The sequence below is a fragment of the Tachypleus tridentatus genome, chromosome 13, assembly GCF_004210375.1.
Source record: "Tachypleus tridentatus isolate NWPU-2018 chromosome 13, ASM421037v1, whole genome shotgun sequence".
Classification (NCBI taxonomy): Eukaryota; Metazoa; Arthropoda; class Merostomata; order Xiphosura; family Limulidae; genus Tachypleus; species Tachypleus tridentatus.
The window spans coordinates 218,485,247-218,507,401 of NC_134837.1; the positions used below are offsets into that span (position 1 = coordinate 218,485,247).

General features: G+C 32.6%; 1 protein-coding gene across 4 annotated transcripts in view; it reads left to right on the top strand.

Annotated features, from left to right (window-relative positions):
* kcc (solute carrier family 12 member kcc) overlaps positions 1-22,155 on the top strand; it is a 144,881-nt gene that overhangs the window by 78,447 nt on the left and 44,279 nt on the right. For all 4 annotated transcript variants that reach the window (XR_013021595.1, XM_076482126.1, XM_076482127.1 and 1 more), the window contains 3 exons: positions 8,828-8,926; positions 14,208-14,327; positions 14,686-14,879. Coding sequence is in view for 3 of the 4 variants with exons in the window: in XM_076482126.1 (XP_076338241.1) it covers positions 8,828-8,926; positions 14,208-14,327; positions 14,686-14,879 (413 nt within the window). In the remaining variant the exon portion in view is untranslated. The remainder of the gene's footprint in view (positions 1-8,827; positions 8,927-14,207; positions 14,328-14,685; positions 14,880-22,155) is intronic.

Sequence of the window (22,155 nt, forward strand, 5' to 3'; positions counted from 1 at the left end):
AATAGCATAGGTGAAACAGAAGGACCTTTTGTCCAATTGTCCTCCACCTAAGTAAATGGCCACTTTGATACAATGGAACTGTTGGGGTTTCCATTCTAATGTGAATGACATTAAGGCTTAGATTGATTCTTATCATCCTGTGTGTATTTCCTTTCAGGAAGAATTTTTGAAACCTGATGGTACAGTTACCTTTTGGCAGTTTTCTTTGTATTGGAATCACAGGTTATGGGATGGATGAGTTCAGGGAGGGGTGGCACAGCTGGTGGTCCAACATATGCCCACCTTATCTCTGCCACTCGATACACACTTGGAGGCCATCCTTGTTTCCATAGGTCGTATTATCATTGTTGCTCTCCCTACCTCTCTCTCTCTCTCACAGAGACCTATGATCAGTCAGACCTTGATGCTTTCATTAAATGGTTGCTGTCTCACTTTTTAATCATGGAGGACTTTAATGGACATAATCCCTTCTTAAAAGATCTAATATTGATGGGAGTGGGTCATTCTGTAGAGCATGTTCTCTCAGATCACATCCTTTTTTTCTTCAGTACTGGTTCTTATACTTATATTCATGTAACAAGTTAGTCTTTTGCTGCTATTGATTTCTCTATCTGCTCCTCTTCACTTTTCTTGTAGGATTGGCAGTAACTCTTGGGACAGTGATCATTTTCTATCATTTTGAGGGAGATTGATCATGATCAATGCCACCTGATGTGTGTGCCTTCATGAAAGTTGGACCAGGCCAACTGGCCTTCTTTCACTACTTGCTCAGAACATGAACTTGCCATAACCTGTGTGTCATCAATAGATGATTGTGTGATAGTAGTTACTGACTGTATCATCTAGGCAGCTGCCCAGTTTATTCCTAAAACCTTGATACATTTTCCATGGTATCCTCATTTTTGGGGCTGATCATCTCTATGACTGTAATTGACCCTAAGCTTGCTCTTCATTAGTCTGACAGTACATCAGTCAGACCTGTTGATATTTATTATGAGGTGCTGTGCCATCACTCTTCTACCTCTCTTGCTATTCTGCTGGTTGTTTTGAACCCAATCTGGCAGGATAATGTTTTTCCTTATACTTGGCATTGTGGTAGTGTCCTCCCTTTATCTAAGGTTGGGAAGGATTCCAAGATTTCCTTTAATTACTGTGCAATTACTTTGACAAGCTGTGTCTGCAAGGTCATAGAGAGAATGGTTAATACTTGTCTTGTTTGGTTCCTGGAATCAAACAACCTCCTCTTGCCCACCCAGTGTCAACAACAGCAATTCTCCACAGACCACCTGATTTGACTTCAAATGTTGATCAATGAAGGCTTATGATACTGTATGGAGGTAGAGCATTTTGTGAGACCTCTACTCATGTGGGTGCATTGCCATTTGTCCACTTTTATTCAGAACTTGTTAATGGACTGCGGTGAGGTCTTATAGAGGATGGTTAATACTTTTCTTGCTTGGCTCCTGGAATCAGACAACCTCCTCTTGCCCACCCAATGTCAGTTCTGACAACAGAGCTCCCCCATGGACCACCTGATTTTGACAAGCTGTGTCTGCAAGGTCATAGAGAGAATGGTTAATACTTGTCTTGTTTGGTTCCTGGAATCAAACAACCTCTTCTTGCCCACCCAGTGTCAACAACAGCAATTCACCACAGACCACCTGATTTGACTTCAAATGTTGATCAATGAAGCCTTTCTCAAGCAACAACATTTGTATTCTTTGACCTTGAGAAGGCTTATGATACTGTATGGAGGTAGAGCATTTTGTGAGACCTCTACTCATGTGGGTTGCATTGCCATTTGTCCACTTTTATTCAGAACTTGTTAATGGACTGCAGTAAGGTCTTATAGAGGATGGTTAATACTTTTCTTGCTTGGCTCCTGGAATCAGACAACCTCCTCTTGCCCACCCAGTGTCAGTTCTGACAACAGCGCTCCCCCATGGACCACCTGATTTTACTTCAAATGTTGAACAATGAAGCCTTACTCAAACAACATTTTGTTCCTGTATTCTTTGACCTTCAGAAGGGTTATGATACTGTATGGAGGTAAAGCATTTTGCAAAATCTCCACTTATGTGTGTTGCATGGCCAGTTTGCCCACTTTTATTCAGAACTTTGTAACTGACTGGCAATTCTAAGTCCATGTGAGCTTGATGCTTTTCCATAGTGAGTGAAGGACCCTAGTGATTGAGGAGTGTCACTGCACTAACACACCACTTTGGCCTTTATCTCCTGTAAACAGGTGGTCTTAAGTTGGCTTCCCCAGGGTCAGTCATCTGGTCTTGCTGGACTAGGGTTAACTAAGTACCAGTGTTGAGAATTATGGATCCCCTAATGGCAGTTAATTGATTTTTTACAATTTTATTTTTAATTGGTAGTGACCACATATGGAGGACATTGTTCCACAGTCACCACCCAAGTTAGTTCCTGTACTTCATTTTTTTAATTTTCCATTCTTTTACTGAAAAATTCTTAAAGCAGATGTATTCTTTTTTCACTCAAAAAGGATTAGAATAGCTTGCTTGCTCTCCCATTGGTCATTACTATCCGTGCCTCTGACTCTTTTTGAGTCATCTGAAGAGTGTGGACACTCCTAATTGGAAGTACCTTCATTTTGTCAAACATTTTTCAAACTGTTCTTCTGTTCCCATTTTTACAGATGGTTCAGAATCAGGTAACTCTGTGGGATCTGCCATGGTTTGCTGTGGCTTGGTAGTTGCTCATAAGATACCCTGTACTACAGTTTTTATATTCACTGCTAAATTGTATGCAGTTTTTCTTGATCTGAATCACACAGAAGCTAAGCAGTACACGAATTGTACTATTTATGCCACCTTTCATAGCTGTCTATTTGGCCCTGGAAATGCTTAATATCATTTCTCACTCTGTTCTTCTCAATATTCAGAAATGAATTGACCATTTTTTTCTTCCATTTCTCTCCAGTTTTTCTTGATACCTATCTATGTTAGTATTCATGGGAACCAGCTTGCTGACACCATAGCTAAGTCCATCTGCTCTGGCTCTGTCACTGATTTGTCTGTTTCATTTGTGGACTTGTGGTTCTGTGATTAAGGCACAACTTTGTGCTAGTTGGCAGTCAATTTGAGAAGAGCAAGTTCATAATAAGCTCTTCTGCATTAAATGTACTGTTGTTTCTGGTTGTGAAGTTTCTCTAAGGATTGGAGAAAGGAGTTGTCTTGGATAGGATACACATTGGTCACAGTATAGTTTTTAATTCATTGATTTTCTATATGTTGTTCTGATTCACCAATTTGTGACCTTTGTGACACTTCAGTCACAATAGCGCATGTTCTACTTTTGTGCCATCATTATGACTGTAAGTGGTGGCATTATTTTAGACGTGCTTTTTATGGTTTACCCTCTGATGTTGAATTGCCCTTTTATATTCTATTTAAATTTTTTACCTATTTTTGGAATTGTTTGGTTTGGTTTTTTGTTTTTTAATATAGTATTTTACTTTATTACTTTTCACCAGTTGTTTGTTACAGATAGCCCCATATCTTTGCACCAGTAGACCATAACAAACCAACCTTCCTCCTGCAGTCAAAAGCCTGTTTAGTAGAGTAGAGGTGAGTATGCTGTATAAAATCATAATACGTAACTGATTTGCCCTCCTCCTGCAGCCATTGTCTGTTTAATAGAGTCAAAGTAGGCCCCCACTATACAAAACACAACTGCATAACTGAAGTGAAGTGCTTTCCTCCTACAGTTTGAATTTGTTCAGCAGTGTTTAAGGAAGGATACACTATACAAAAACCATACTGCATCACTAATGTGTAATCCTCCTGCAGCTAGATTCTGTCTCATAGAGGTTGTTCAGTAAAGTGAAAGTGTTCTCACACAGTATGAAACCATACTGCATAACTAAAGTGCCCTCTTCCTGCAGGTGGTGTCTGTTCAACAGAGATTAGTTAAGGACACAAGTAACAGTCTAAATACACTTGTACCACACTACACACATTGGTTTAGAAACCACTTGTGTGCAAGTGCTTGGATAGTCATCTTCTCATTTCATCAGCTCTTGCAACATATGGGGCTCATTTGCCTGTTTTCCTCCTTGCTTTCTGGTTGAAGAATATACCCTGGCAAGATGAGATGAAGCCTCCCAGATTATGTCACTATAGAGCCCCACCATTAAGTGTGACACTCCATGGATTTTCTTTCAGGCACTTTCTTAAGAGAGTTGATCTAGGTAAAGTTTTGTACCAGCTTCTCAATGAATTCATTGTGGGTATTTTAGCTAGACAGTGTTGAGGTGAGTTATTGTTTTAAAACTTAACATTTTTCTTATCTATTCAACTATATACCCACTTCTACCTCCATTTTCACCCATCCCACTTTCAGTGCACAGTTATGTCTTGCTTCATCAAAGAATGAAGTTGGTGCAAATGCATAAAAGGAGATATTTTTCTCTCAATATATAGTTAAAATTTTTACTGCTATGAGTACAAAATAATTTTGATTTTAAGATCAAAATTTTTTCTTCATCTGAAAATTGTCAAATTTTATTTGCATAATTTCAATAATGTCCTAAATAACTAAAAAATTTTTTTTTTGGTAGGAAACTCAATATTTTAGCTGTTATATTCTCTACATTAACTCTGTACTAATTTGGTAGATTTAACTATCATACAAAACTAGGCATAAAACTGAACATCCAGTAACTTGCTCAGGACTCACCAAGAATGACAATGGTGTCGGGGCCAGCCAATCCAAACTACTCAAATTTAACAAACAAAAAGATGACATGGATACTTTCCTAGAGAAGTATGAATATTTGTCCAAAGTCAGAACCTGGGACAAAGATAACTGGGTAGCCTATCTCAGTCCCCATCTCACAGGAAAAGGCTTACAAATGTTTCCTAGTGCGATGTAAGAGATGCCATGTACTGTGATAAGTTAAAAGTGGCCTTGCTATGATGTTATTAACTGGTTGAAAAAGGTTTTGTGGAAGTTCATAGATGTCAAACTTGATGCTGAAGAAATAATATTTCAGTTTGTAGCACATTCCCAACAATACTTCATAAAGTAGACCAACATGTGAGGATAATTTTTAAGGACTGGCAGACCTACTATTACAGATGATCATGTGCTCTGCTGAAATGTCACTGTTCCCAAAGAAGAAAGTACTGAAAGACATGGATGAGACACTTAAGCTGGCAGAACAGTACATGGAAACCCATGAGGGAATGTAATTGGTAAGTCAAAGAATAACCAGTTAAAGTTGAATGGGTGGCTAATCACAAACAGGATGCCATCAAGGGTGGCAGGAACTTCACAAACAAAAAAGAAGAGATGCTATGCTTGTTATAAAATAGAGCATATTGCAAGTGAGTGCATGTCTGTCACCAACAAGGAAACAGCAGAAATATCAACATAAGTAGCTGGAACTACTTGCAAAGTTGGTGCTGACAAGAAACAAAAAGTAACTGTAATCATGGATTCTTCTGCCAGAAGAAACAGAATAAGGATGACTTAACCAACTTCATCACATGAAGGAAGTGCTATTACCATGGTTAAATGGTTCATGACTGATGGTCAGCTCAAGTGAACAAATGGGTCAAAAGTGCCAGTGATGATTGGAGTATGTAATAAACATTGAGAAGTACCAACAAAACCACAACATACCAGTGGATGAATGTTATATCTGGAATAAGAAAGTAAAAGTTCTACAAGACACTGGGTGCAGCAGTCTATTTACCTGATAACTTGATGATGAGCAAGGTACATCTATGTGTGCTGATTGATGATACAGTGAGAGAGTTTCCCACAGGAAGAATGAGGGTAGATACCCCATACTGTATCAGAGACCTTGAGGAAATGTGTATGAAAACACCTATCTATGGCTTGGTGACTGTCAATATACCAAGCAGTAGAAATTTGAAGGAACCAGACAGGAAGAAAATGGGTGAGGCATCCACAGTCACCACAAGACATCAAAACCCTGCAAATCTTGAAAGGTGAGATCCCAAATGTAGGTCTATGGGATCTGAAGGAAGCACAGAAGAAAGATCCAAGCCTTATGAGTAGACTTTATGCCTGAACTGAAAACAATCTTTGTATATAGTATAAAAAATATTGTAAATATTTTTCTTGTAGAATGTTACATTTGTAACATAGAAATTCAGAATAACTGATAGGTGGGGAAAATTTCTGTCTTTTGTCATTATTCTATGTTTTTTTGTGTATTATTTAATTAAATAAAAATGTAGTGCATTACTGCTATTAATACAAAAAAGTAGGGTAAAGTGTCGTCAACAATCAATAGCAAAAAAAAAAAGACAACAACCACCTGGTTAAGTACTTTATTTCTTGTTTTTTCATGTTTATTCCTTATTTATTAACGTAACTAAAATATAGATATTAAAAACTCTAGGTTAGTTAAGGTTAGAGTAATTAAAATATATAATAATAAAAATGTTTCATGGGACACACATGTGAGCAGCTAGTGGGTGATGTAATTTGAAAGCATAATGTGAGGTCTGTGTTTCCCAAGTGATTTATACCTTATAATATCATGAATAGTAGCAATTAGACATGGTTCAAAGAACAATCGAAGTGCAATAAAACAAAATTTAAGTATAAATAAATCTATACTTTTACAAGTTTAAAGCTATTTAGGAATGTTATTTCAGGTTACAATTTGAAGTCATTTTACAAAGGAAAGAAGAGGAATTTAGATTTCTTTCTTTTTGGTGGTTAAGAGGTTGGCCAAATTGACCAATTTTATATTGAGTTATGGAAGAGAAAATAAGACATAAAATATAATGTTTAACTGAAAACAAACTTTGAAATGTATTCAGGAGGATTTAGAAATTATGCAAATAAAAGTTGAGAGTTTTGAGATGAAAAGTATTTTCAATCTTAACATGAAAATCATTTTCCACTTGTACTATTTAAAAAGAAATACTGAATATATTCATTAATGAATCTTTTCTTAATTTATTAAGAATACTTTTCCAGAGAATATGATTTTCTGTATGTAAAAGACTTGTACTGTTTACTGAAAGTGTACCAAATTTAATAAAGATATACATACTACATTAAAAGATAATAGGATCAAAACTATAAAGATATTAAATGAGTAGAGATATCACATGGTTTCTCAAAATGACCAAACATGTATTGAGAAAGTTAATAAGTTTTTAATTTTTACATTGTAACAATAGTTAAAAAATACACAAGAAATATAGTACGTACAGGTAAACATCGATATAAAACGCATCGATAAAGCGCGATAATCAGTTGGGCGCGATGGAGTCTTAGGCCCCAAATTTTTTGGGGTTTCTACAGAGGCCGCCGCTTAATATTACCACTGCTTAATGTAATCAGCCGGTTAATGTGATCAAAAATCAAAAACCAAATCCACTTCAATCTTTTTGTATGGTTTTGTTTGTTTTTCTTTATTTCACTACAAAACGCGTAAATTTTGCATTATCGCTCACCCCGAGGGTCAAAAAAATATACTGTATAATCAAATCGGTATAAGGCGCAATCAGATACAACGCGGTCGAATTTTTTGGACCCCAACTAGCTCCTTATATCAATGTTTGACTGTACTTGGATTGGGTTGTTGTTGACTGTTAATGAAATTGAAACTCCACACTTTTTTTTTGTAATACTAATGATACAACTGCACTAAATTGTTTATGTGTTAGAGCATTATTGACAATATGTGGAAGAGGATATGGCAAGTGGGTCTGAATTTCTATTTCATGACTCTTTAAACAGATAAAATTGAAGTCCCCTAAATTGTGCTTTTCTTGAGTAATTACTGTATTATAATGAATAATTTGCATTAAATTTCTATGCCTTGGAGAAACTGTAAATAAGTTGGAGAAGAGGGAAGACTGAGAGAACAAATGTAACAATTCTCATCATAGTTGATATTGAGGATTTTTAAAAATATTTCCTTATAAAATGTAAAATTAAGAACTGCAAACTTGCATAACATCAAAATTTCATTTATTAACTATGTTTTGATTCTATGTTGACTCGTATAACATAATAAGGTAATGTGACTAAATTTTGAAAGTAACTTTCAAAAAAGTCGTGAGGTGCAATTTGATTTGTCTTTGGTGAAAAAGCTAATTATATCTTAAAACCATATGATGGCATAGAATTATGAGCTTTAATGATGTAAATGAAGTTTAAGTTATTTAATTACAAGTTATAAAAATCTTTTTAACTCTCCTTTCCTACAAAACTATCAGTCATGGACTGAACATATTAATAAAATATAAGATTAGAACTATAGTAGTTATGTAGGTCACACAAGTATTGCTTTATTCTCCAGCACTTCTGTTCACAAATCTATGGGTGTCTGGAAATGTGGTATTTTTGTAAGTATACATGTTTAACAGAAAAAACATCAGGACTATCAAAAGTCACATAGACCTCTTTGTTAGTCCTAGCCACACTGCACTCTCCACCCTCTGTACTAAACATCTATGAGAGGGTGTTGTCATTTGGATGACATAACTTTATACAATTTTATCCTGTATGTGTAGAACCTGTATATCAATTTGTTGAGTTAGGACACTCGTATGTTTGTAATTATCAGGAGTGTCTGTGGCAAAGATATTTTTAAATATACACATACACAAATATGTTAATAAAACTATGTTTGTGTCTGTTTGTTCATCTTTATTATGTATGTTTCTAATATTGAATTCATTCTTTAGTTGAAAAGTTATGACTTTTGTTTATGTGTATGATTGACGGTAGCTTTAAAATTATTTTATTAATGCCTGTAAAAATTAATCTAAATCTAACAGCTTCCTGTTTTGTTCTTTTTGGATAGGTTTTTTCTTATGTGTTACATGTTTGTGAATTTGGCATGCACCCTGCAAAGCCTACTTAGAACCCCAAACTGGAGACCTCGTTTTAAGTATTACCACTGGTAAGTAACAGATTAATACTTTGCTTCTGATTGATTTGCTCAAGAAATTAATCTTATCATAGCCAGTGCACTTTTTCAGATGCTGAGTGTATATCTACATGTAAAATTTAATATAAATAATAGTTAACTCTGCTTCAAATTTTCACCCCAAAAGGTTTTATATTTGCTATTTTTTCATTTTGTAACATTTATTTTAGTCAATTCAAGAAGTAAAAAAAAAAAAAAAATTTTGCTGTTCTGAGGAAATTTGCCTCTAGATAGACAAGACATTTATCAATTTTTTTTAGAAATTTTCTGTATATATCAAAGAGTATATTTGTATTTACTAAGAAACTATCATTCTTTGAGAATATATTTTTCCATGGATGACTTACAGACAATGCAAAATTTTAAAACTGCAATATGAGGGATAATAGATTTTTTTCTGTACACATTTTATCTCTAACAATGAAACATGATCAAATACAACAATTAAGTTACATTAAGAGACAAAAGTACTGTACAGAAATAAATATTATTCCATAAATTGCTGTTTCAAAACCTCATGTTTTTTCTAAAATAATTGGATACCCCTTAAAAAGTAAAAACTAGTAGCAACTTACAGGCAAGATCTGTTTACATTTCAAATCACACTTTAATGTAAAAACATTTGTAAATGTGGAATGATTTTTCATTGGAAACTACAATTTTAATAATTAATACTGAGCACATAAAATGACTGAAACTTGTCTTTTGGTGATGTCAAAGTACTGTTGAAGCATCCTTTTTACCAAAGGTAAGCAAAGTTTATAATATTTTCTGATCAGAAGTCACTATAAAATGAGTAGTTTTTTCCTTTTTTAAATTATGTTTTTATTAATAAGGCTGTAGAAACCAGTTTGGTTTTTTACTTATAAACAGTATTTTTCAGTAAAATACAGCAAGTGAAATTTTTATATTATTATTATAAACTTTCAAATATTAATTGCACTTTTTTAATCTAAGACATAATGTTATAAAATTTGATTATTATCCTTCTCAGGCTCAACCTAGATCTGTAACTAAGAAAAGTTGTAAGATTGTGTTATTGTGTAATATCAAGAGCAAATTTGAATTTACAGTTACAGCTGTAAACCTACTTATAAAGTCATACATTTGAGTACAAAATTTTACAGGCTTAAAGAACTTTCTTTTGATGTGGATGCCAGCCTTTCAAATATCTTTGTTTTAACTAGATGAAAGGCTTAAAAAGTTTTACTTTTCATATACAAGTAAAAGTATTAGCTTTAGTCACTCAGAATTTTATATAACAAGTTTTTTGTACAATTGTAACATGGATTTACACTGTAGTTGTAAGTTAGAGGGATATGAAAGATATTGTTCAATTCTTAATAAGTAGAAATTTTATGAGATTTCAAATACGCAGTATTGTGTAAAAGTGATAGGGCAAAGAATATTTTGTCATTCTTTACATTTTATGGGGCTAATTTTTCCATTCCATACAGGATGTAAATTGTAACACTGTGGTAGTGCTTCCCTGATTCCTTTTGACAATTGAATGAGCCAGGGTGAGAATACTTATTCTTGAGAATTCTCACATACTTGTACCATGTCATAAAGGTTATGCTTCAATGGGCATACTGATCAAATTTAGCACCTGAAATAGCTATCATGGTATCCCATGTAGTGTTTTAACTATATAGAAAGAAGCAAGCAAGGAGTTTGTATGTAGTACTGTATATACTTGAAGAAATCAAGTTAATAGCATTCTATAAACAAATCTTGACAAAAACAGTGTTTAACATTATATATTATGTTTTGTTGTCATGCTATGGCCCAAAAATGTGGAGACTTGTTAGTAGAGCAGAAAATTCTCATAAAAGCTTTACGTGATGTTGGTTGGACTCTCCAACAGATTGCTGCAGACTTGAAATGCTCCCCAAGCAATGTAAAGTCCACCTTAGACTGTGAGACCAAGACAGGAAAAACTTGAAAATAGGAAAGAAATAAACAGAAAACCTGAACTCAATAATACCAGACTTAAGTATTTTCATTTATGCAGCCTTTGGGGCAGAAGGAAGACTGCCATTGATTTCAAGCATGAGATAAACAACCATCTGCCAAATTGCAGAAAGATGTCCAAATCTATGGTATCAATAAGGCTCAATGTGTAGCATTTTAAAACCTTTACTTTGACCTCCAAATACAGGGTTATGTTTCATCAACAGTTGACAACAGAAGCAAAAAAACACATGTAAGCACAGTAAAACCTATCTAAGGCAGAATCGTACAGGATGGAGTACAATTTCCCGCTTAAACATGTTTTTCGGCTTAGACATAGTGAACATGCATTTTGTTAATTATATATAATTTTTGAGCAGAATATTATACTTGCTTGACTCAAGGGAAGTAAGATGTTTGTGAATAAAGTTATTATACTGTTTATGCTATATTTATTAGAATAATAACAAAAATAGACATTCAAAATATACATAAGTAAACAACATCTTAAATTTATTTGAAGAAAGTGTCCAAGTTCAACTGTTTCATTTTTTTTAATGGTCTTTCTCATGTGGTTAAAAAAGAATGCCAATTCTACAGCCTTTTCATGAAGTTCTTTTTCCCCCTTTATTTTTGCATACAATTTGATAGCGTTAATATAACTTAACAGATACGATGAAGTAGGAATTTCTATTTCTTCACTATCTTTTCTATTTTGTTCATCTTCTGAATCTTTAACACTGTTACCATCTTGAGATTCTATTATGGATTTTAAATCAATTTTATCTGTTTCTGTTAAAACATTCTTGTCAACGTTCACAAAACTTTCCGCATTCACAGAATCATCTGCATCAATCTTCTTAATCAGAGTTTGGATTTCACTTTAATTGTCATAACAAACAATTTCTCCACAATATCTGCCATTATCAAGAATAAATCCACATTTTCGAAAGCACTTTATTACACATTCATCTTTTACGCATTTGATTGAATGACTTAAAAATGCAAATAGGAATTTCTATTTCCTCACTATCTTTTCTATTTTGTTCATCTTCTGAATCTCTAACACTGTTACCATCTTGGGATTCTATTATGGATTTTAAATCAATTCATTTGTTTCTGTTAAAACATTCTTGTCAACGTTCACAAAACTTTCCGCATTCACAGAATCATCTGCATCAATCTTCTCAATCAGAGTTTGGATTTCACTAGAATTGTCATAACAAACAACTTCTCCACAATATCTGCCATTATCAAGAATAAATCCACATTTTCGAAAGCACTTTATTACACATTCATCTTTTACGCATTTGATTGAATGACTTAAAAATGCAATTGCATCTAACACATCAATTTTCAAGATCATTTCAGATGCTCTCTTACAGTTGTCCATGTTTGTAATAATATGCTGAAGCATCAATTTTTTGTATTTCGGTTTTATACAGTGTATAATTCCATTATATAGTGGCTGTAGAACTGATATTGCACATGAAGGTAAAAAGACTAAATCAACATTTGAAAGTTGAACTTTTGGGTGACAAGTTGCATAATCTAGGAAAAATAGAATATTCCTATTTTCTTATTCCATTCTTTTGTTTAATTTAACTGCAAAAATAATGATGACAGAAAAAAGAACAGAATATATTTAACCAATACTTACTGTAACAAAATGTCTGAGAATTTATTAATATTTAATCAAAAACATTTTTTTCACCTTACTTGGGTTCTAATCCTACTTGTTGATAGATGAGGTAGGTGAATGATAGTTTTCCATCTGCATTATGCAGGTTCTACCATATAGAGGGCTTTTTGTAAGAGAAAGTTTAAGATAATGCTGCAAAATTTTGATATTTCCGGCTTGTACAGGTTTCTGTCCTATGCAGTTTCCGGCTTAGGTTTTACTGTACTATGTTTCATGTGTATTCTTTATTTACTGTAATATAAGTAACTAAAATGTAAAAATTTGAAAATTTTTGGGTTAGATTATGTAAGATAAAGAAAAAAATAATTATAACATATAATTTTCAGGAAGTATACTTAAATAGCTTGTACTTTATATGATTCACTAGGGTAGTGCAAATTACTTGTTCACTAAGTGATTTACAACTTGTGTGACAAGATTATTTCTTGGACTATGTTCAAAGGGAAATATATCAATAAGAGTTAATTAGAAACAGATGTACACTGTTACAAGATTTAAGCTATTTACAATAAACATATGTACTTTCATATAACAATTTTGAAGTAATTATGGAAAGAAAAAAAAGGGATTTAGATGTATTTCTTGTTTTTCTGTGGCAGTTACAAAGTCAGTCATTGATTGGTCATGTATAGAGAAAAGAAAATAATAGATAAAATATAAAGTTTTACTGAAAAGGAACATTTGAAATTTATTTAGAAGGTTTTGGAAACTAAGCAATTTAAATTTAACAATTTTAAGATGATGAAAAGCATTTATAATCCCAACATCAAAATCACCCTGAACTTAGAGCAGTCAACAGATTGACTTCATATATTCATACAGGAATTTTTATTAAATGTATTGCATTAAAAATGCTCATTTTTTTGTCTACAATAGGCTTATATTTTACAATGTTTACTGAAATGACCAGATCATTGTAAAAGTTTAAATAGGTGAGTTCAAGGAAGGTTTGGGACAAAAATTGGAAATTAATTAGGTCAAAATGACATTTAGATCAGTTAATTGAACATAATTTTAGGTTGTGACAAAGTTTTGATGATTTTGATGATCATATCAGTAAAGAATTTAAGTTAATGAATTGAACATAGAATTTCATGAAAGTTTTCTAAAAAACTGAAAATCAAGGTGTATGACCCATACTTTTTTTTTAACTTCATGTGTGTGTATGTTTACTTATAGCAAAGTCACATCAAGCTATATGCTGAGTTTACTGAGGGAAATCAAACCTCTGATTTTAGCATTGTAAATTTGTAGGCTTACCACTGTACCAGAGGGGGATGTTTTATCTTCACAAAATGGTATAATCTTGGAGAGGAACCATAATGCGATACATGACATGCTAAGAACTGTACAGTTAACTGTTTCTCTGAGCTGATATGTTTTTCTTCACTGAACATTATTATTATAAGTATAAACTTTGTATTAATATGTAATTTGTGTGTCAAGTTCTTAATATGAATAAGACCAGAAGAAAAGTAGTGAATCACTCCTAAAATCTTACTTTATTACCAAAGAATTCAGTAAGGAATACTCATATTTTTTGTTTCTTTATGAATTTTATTTTATTTTATGACTTTTGTTATATTTTGTACATACTAGGTCACTATCTCTTCTGGGAGTTATTTTATGTCTGGTGGTAATGTTTTTGAGTAGCTGGTATTATGCCCTTGTTGCTATGGCAATAGCAGGCTGCATCTACAAGTACATAGAGTACCGAGGGTAGGTTTATTTCCCATAATACAGAGTTTTTGTGTGGTAATTTGTTTTGTCGCCTGTTTTTCACTGGGTTTGTTTTTTTTACATAAACTCTTGTAATTTATTTATTGGGGTGTTTTTTTCTCTTTGTAGTTCATATTATTGAAACGATTTTCTAATTTCAGTTTTCTTATTTTTAAAGTGTTGAAAATAGAGGTATGATTTTTGTTTTGATCTTGTTTAGAAGCTTACTAAATAAAAATCACGGCATTATGCATAGAAAGATATTTTTAAGAATGTATGTAGTAAACTCTAATATTGTATTCCACATATCTGGAATACTCATGTTTCATACAAACATGTTCTTTGTATGACTTATTAGAGCTGAAAAAGAATGGGGAGATGGTATTCGTGGCTTGGCATTGTCAGCAGCACGTTATAGCTTATTGAGGCTTGAAGAAGGCCCACCTCATACAAAGAACTGGCGTCCTCAACTTTTAGTACTCTGTAAACTTAATGAAGACTTAACACCAAAATACAGAAAACTGTTTACATTTGCTTCTCAGTTAAAAGCTGGTAAGTATATTCAAACTAAGAAACATTTTGTAACAAATACATTTATTAGGAAAATTAACACTAATTTAAACTTTGTGAAAACTTGCATATTTAATGTAGCATCTTTAATGAAAAACTGAGATATTTCTCAACTGATACATCTAAGGCAATAATTACTTCGTGAATGCTAGATGCTGTTGTAAACTATATTTTAATATTGCAATTAATTTGTTTACTAGAGGGAGTTTCTGGTTGTAAAGATAATGTAATGATTGCAGGACTCCAAAATATCTAGATACAAGGATACTGATATAAATACAAATAGGCACTTGGTTAGAGTGGCACTCAGTATTGTAAATATTGAAAGAATATTTAATGGGAGTTATTACATTTGTTCTGCTATACAGTTACTTAGTGAGTTATGTTTATTTATAATTCAAAGGAATACAACATCAAGATATTATACAATAAATAGTTGTTAAAAACAGGAGTTTTCCCTGAAACAAACTTCACGTTTTGATGTCTTGTGACACCGTCTTTAAGAGGGCGGGGGGGGCAGAAGTTTTTACACAGTATTGGACTATCTGTTATTATTTGTCTTTTCTTATACAAGAGATTTTGAAGGCTCTTAAGAAATTAAATAACATGAGACAGAAATATTTTGTTTTATTTTATTTATACAAAATTTAAATATTTTTCATCTATAAAAACATATTTGATTGTAACTATGTCTAGAAATTTTTTGTGAAATGAATCAATTATCTTGTACTTCAGTTTGAAAGCAAATTCTCCTTATACAATAATAAATTGATAACAGTTTATATGCATAATGAAGTAGTTTTTTTTTTGGGGGGGGTGGAAATGAACTACATGAGTTTATAGAATATTTGTCTCTCTATTATTATCTTTCCTTATACAGAAGGTTTTCAGAGCTCTTGAGAAATTAAATAATATGAGACAGAAATATACAGTTATTAATTTTATTTATACAAAATTGAAATATGTATTTTATCCATAAAAATATATTTGATTGTAACTGCAAATAGAGTTCCTTCACCAATAATTTAATGTTTATTGCTTGCATCAATGTTTTCTCTCAATCAGTGTACAGTAATAGCTAGCATACTTTAATTCCACTTGTTCTGGTAAAGCTTTCCCATGACAACAATGTATTGGGGAAACATTTCACCATATTCATTACTAACATCATCTAGGCTGGGTGGGAAAAACTCTTTGTGAGAATGGAGAAAGTGAATTTTCAGTGACATGTAACATCCCATTATTTTATTAGTTTGCGTTAATTCATCAGCTGTTTATAGTTTGGAGCACTTTTATCTCTCAAAAATTTTTATTACAAGCTTTGAAGGCATTCTCTGCAGCATGTTCAGTTTCATTCGGTGCTTCATCAAAGTCACCATCATTCATCACTTCTCTGGGTTCATACAAGTTTTGGAATGTCTTGAAAAAATGTGGAAGCAGTTTCTAGGGCTAGGAAATCTTTAGAAAATGTGAATTTACCACAGGTTTTAGAAAAGGGAGGAAAAATAAAAAAATTTTTCCTGTCACTATTATAGACCAGTGTTTTCCGTTATTTGATTACAGCATATAATATCCAATAGCAACAGTCTTCTGAACAAGTTCTTCATGCTTTCCCTTAGTGATGAGCATGCGCTGCACATGCATGAATAGTAGTGTGAATTACTTCAGCAGTACAAAGTTGATTGAGGGCATTAACATCTGAACCTCACCATTCAAGCAATTATATAATCATGATACATCCATTTTTTCTCTATTGTTATTGTTATGTTCTGTGGTATTAACTTCAATAGGTACTTGTGTAAAAATGCTGGGTAAACAAATATTTAACAATCCATGGTTTCTGAAGTTTAATTACAAAAAATGGATTATTATAGGTTACAGTGTGTGCCATAAAAAGTTTGATGTTAGCAATAGGAGTTATTTCATGGTGATAAGCCATATGAAGTGGGAAAAACACAAGGCTACTGTTCATAAATTGCAGTCATCAGTAGCAACCATTGTGACCATAAGCACTTTAATATAATCTGAATATAGGCTGATGCCAGATAAAATTTTAACAGTTAAGCCTACTGTTGCAACAAATAAACACAACACCGTAGTCCAACAAGTAGGTGAATGATGTTCCAAAGTTAAATATAATATTAAAGAGAACAGGCCAAATTTCAGTCATTTAAATGCAAAATACAATTTAATAAAGTTGAATTATTTTGTTATTTGTTTTTGAATGATTCATTCATTTCTGTTCATGTAGGTATTAGCTCCTCATTATGCAGTTTATTCATTACAAGGCAGACTGGCTTCATATGTTTCAAAAGAAAATGAATGGCAAACAAGAGTTTTGAATGTACTGAAGACCACTGTTAGCCAGTAAAGTTGCAAAAGCTGTGAAAACATAAATGTTTGAAAAAAGATGTTCCCAGATGGTAAAATTACATCCAAGTTCCCATGTGGAGAGAAAAAAAAAAGTGCCTATGTGAATTTTTTGCAGTGGCTCAACATATCAAGACAAATCTGTTAAAAGCTTGGAAAAGATAGAGACTGTGTTCTTGTGCAATAGATCCTTAAATAGTAAAAATCAAAAGGACCAACTTGATGTGCACCTTCAATCCTTTGATGACTAGGTTTCATCTCTCTGCATTTCTTGACCATGCACAAGCTAATGATCTCTTAATCCCCCCTTTCTTTTTTTTACAGTTGACTAAAGAACTTAATCATAGTCATGTCTTGCAAATGGTGATGGATGATCCAAAGGTTAACTGATCATTCCATGGAAAATTATTAGAATCAGAATAAAAAACAGCAAATTAAAGTCCTTGTTTCCACACAGTTCATGGGTACCTTGTATTGCTTTCAGTGCCTATGAGTAAGATTTAGAAGTAATACTTAAATTAGTGTACCACTTTTTCAAAGATTATTCAGCCAAATAGGAAGACTTTGAAAAAAAATACTGGTTCACATGCATATGCTCTGAAAGTTTGTTCTATCCAATGGGTAGAGAATGTGTTTGTTGCATTATTCTGAATTTCCAAACATACTGTAAAATATGCAATAAATGATATCCATTCTGTAGTAAAGTTATCATTTTGTGTTTTGACATTTGAAGAATTCTTTCATTTTCTCACAAATTATCACCGACCACCCTACACTTCCTTTTGTCAGCTGTGATGTTGAGTCTATGATTAAAAACATTCAGAGAAGGGTTGTAAATCATGATGTACTATCCACAACAGACACTTATTTCAGTTGATTTAAGCAATATGGAATATATCAAATTGGCTAAGCATGTCTACTGGTTTTTGTGCTATAAAAATATGAAAGTATTCATTGCCACAGAGAAGGCAACTCCAAGAGAAAAGCTTGAATTTTGCAATGATTGTTTGGCTGCTTTGATCTGTTTAATTGAGAAATTGCTAAGGGAAGTGTTCATTGAAATATTTGTTTACACATAATGTTGCCTGTTTTTCTTGTATCTAATAGTGGTCTTAGATCTAATGAATAGCAAGGCCCATTTTCAGTATGTACTGTCCACTCTTGTCAATTTTAAAAGTCTCAAAGAAGAAGAATGTGATGACTTGATCAGATAATAAGACTTGTTTTTATCTCAGGTTGTGGAATGAAATTCCTGCAGCTTCAAGGATTTTGACCTCAAATCTAATAGGCTTGACTGCTTTTTGTTCATACACTTGAGCCAAACTATGGATTACAAGTCTTTATAGCATGTTGTCAAACTCATTTTGATACTTCTATAATATAATATACAAAAAAATTAAATGTGAAACTGGTAATTTTGAACCATTATATTTGTTTTTTTATAATAATTGGTTAGTTATCATGTACAATAGTATAATTACATAATTATATGATTTTAGAATGGTCAGTCACTTTTCAGTTATTATTGTTTTCTTTTTGCTTCTAAGAAAGCTTAATCTACAATCCTGCACATCTTCAAGGAGAACTTGTTTCTCTTCTGTCTTTATTTCTAATGATGGCCTTATATACTCCTCAGTAAGGGCCACACTCTTTCCAGCATTGTCATTTACCACATTTAAGTTTTGAACTGTCTTTAATGCTTCATAGCTCCTATGGCTTAAAATAATATAATATAATATAATATAATAATGACTTATAATTCAGAAATTCAGCCTGTTGTGTGTTGTTTGTGATTAAATCTTCAGTTGACACACCCTCAAGCTTGATATTTGGGTGGATATGCTTTGAAGGTTCATTCATGCCTTCCTTCTTATTTGGTGCCTTTTCTAATACTCATTTTGTCTTTGTAGATGTAGCTTCACCAAAGAATGTCAAAACCAATAAGTTCCTTATTAGAATACCATAGATGTCAACCACTTTTTGAAAGAGCTGAATTCACCCTTTTATAGTTTTCAAGATATTGCAGAAAGTTAAAAGACCATTGCAAGGAGCAGAATTGGTATCAAGAGCAGTGAACCGTGACCTCAGATAGACTTGAACAACAAAGATGCTGCAGATGTACACAAAGTTGTCTTTTCTCATGGTCAGTGAACTTATCATCCAAAAAAAATAAAATAAAGATCCTGAGAGTATATTGTTTCTTGACCATCCGTTATGTATGATGCAGTACTCCAGGTGCTGTAACTTGCACTCTGTGAGGAGGGTTGCCATCAAGAAAGATTGACTAGTTCAAGAAATTGTGAATAATTGTTTCTTAACAGACTTAATGACACTGTCCTTAACTTCCTCTGTGGTTTCTGCTACTACACAGTCAGATGCATTCTCATAACTAGACTGGTGGTCTGTGTATTCAAGAAATTGCTGAAATTGCAATATCTAGAAAAGAGGAAATCTCCATACAGTCTCTGAAGACACATGCCAGGACAAGTTTCAAGATGTTACACAAAATGTTTCTGAAGTAAAAATTGACAGCATGGAGTATTTATATATGAAATGTTCTTGAACATTCTGAATAGTATGAAATACTCTGGAATATTCCAAAATGTGTTAGGATATTCTGAATATGCAGATAAAATGCAAGTTGCAATGCAAAATTACAACTACTTGAACAATTCCTCATGTTATTCAACATGAATAATATTTGGTGTGAATTACTTACTTATGTATTGGAACAAAATGAGGGGTGAGAGCATTATAAACCAAAACTTCATTTAAAAAAAACACCTTACTGTGGGTGAGTTAAACCACACTATTTGGTCAGTCAAAAGTAGTACGCAAGTTTGACTATAGGTGCTCTAGTCTGTGAGTTAAAAATTAGGAAAAGGTATTTGCAGATAACTTTTTATATAGCTTTGTATAAAAATTCCTAAACTGAGATATTTCTCAACTGATACATCTAAGGCAATAATTACTTCGTGAATGCTAGATGCTGTTGTAAACTATATTTTAATATTGCAATTAATTTGTTTACTAGAGGGAGTTTCTGGTTGTAAAGATAATGTAATGATTGCAGGACTCCAAAATATCTAGATACAAGGATACTGATATAAATACAAATAGGCACTTGGTTAGAGTGGCACTCAGTATTGTAAATATTGAAAGAATATTTAATGGGAGTTATTACATTTGTTCTGCTATACAGTTACTTAGTGAGTTATGTTTATTTATAATTCAAAGGAATACAACATCAAGATATTATACAATAAATAGTTGTTAAAAACAGGAGTTTTCCCTGAAACAAACTTCACGTTTTGATGTCTTGTGACACCGTCTTTAAGAGGGCGGGGGCAGAAGTTTTACACAGTATTGGACTATCTGTTATTATTTGTCTTTTCTTATACAAGAGATTTTGAAGGCTCTTAAGAAATTAAATAACATGAGACAGAAATATTTTGTTTTATTTTATTTATACAAAATTTAAATATTTTTCATCTATAAAACATATTTGATTGTAACTATGTCTAGAAATTTTTTGTGAAATGAATCAATTATCTTGTACTTCAGTTTGAAAGCAAATTCTCCTTATACAATAATAAATTGATAACAGTTTATATGCATAATGAAGTAGTTTTTTTTTTTTTGGGGGGTGGAAATGAACTACATGAGTTTATAGAATATTTGTCTCTCTATTATTATCTTTCCTTATACAGAAGGTTTTCAGAGCTCTTGAGAAATTAAATAATATGAGACAGAAATATACAGTTATTAATTTTATTTATACAAAATTGAAATATGTATTTTATCCATAAAAATATATTTGATTGTAACTGCAAATAGAGTTCCTTCACCAATAATTTAATGTTTATTGCTTGCATCAATGTTTTCTCTCAATCAGTGTACAGTAATAGCTAGCATACTTTAATTCCACTTGTTCTGGTAAAGCTTTCCCATGACAACAATGTATTGGGGAAACATTTCACCATATTCATTACTAACATCATCTAGGCTGGGTGGGAAAAACTCTTTGTGAGAATGGAGAAAGTGAATTTTCAGTGACATGTAACATCCCATTATTTTATTAGTTTGCGTTAATTCATCAGCTGTTTATAGTTTGGAGCACTTTTATCTCTCAAAAATTTTTATTACAAGCTTTGAAGGCATTCTCTGCAGCATGTTCAGTTTCATTCGGTGCTTCATCAAAGTCACCATCATTCATCACTTCTCTGGGTTCATACAAGTTTTGGAATGTCTTGAAAAAAATGTGGAAGCAGTTTCTAGGGCTTGGAAATCTTTAGAAAATGTGAATTTACCACAGGTTTTAGAAAAGGGAGGAAAAATAAAAAATTTTTTCCTGTCACTATTATAGACCAGTGTTTTCCGTTATTTGATTACAGCATATAATATCCAATAGCAACAGTCTTCTGAACAAGTTCTTCATGCTTTCCCTTAGTGATGAGCATGCGCTGCACATGCATGAATAGTAGTGTGAATTACTTCAGCAGTACAAAGTTGATTGAGGGCATTAACATCTGAACCTCACCATTCAAGCAATTATATAATCATGATACATCCATTTTTTCTCTATTGTTATTGTTATGTTCTGTGGTATTAACTTCAATAGGTACTTGTGTAAAAATGCTGGGTAAACAAATATTTAACAATCCATGGTTTCTGAAGTTTAATTACAAAAAATGGATTATTATAGGTTACAGTGTGTGCCATAAAAAGTTTGATGTTAGCAATAGGAGTTATTTCATGGTGATAAGCCATATGAAGTGGGAAAAACACAAGGCTACTGTTCATAAATTGCAGTCATCAGTAGCAACCATTGTGACCATAAGCACTTTAATATAATCTGAATATAGGCTGATGCCAGATAAAATTTTAA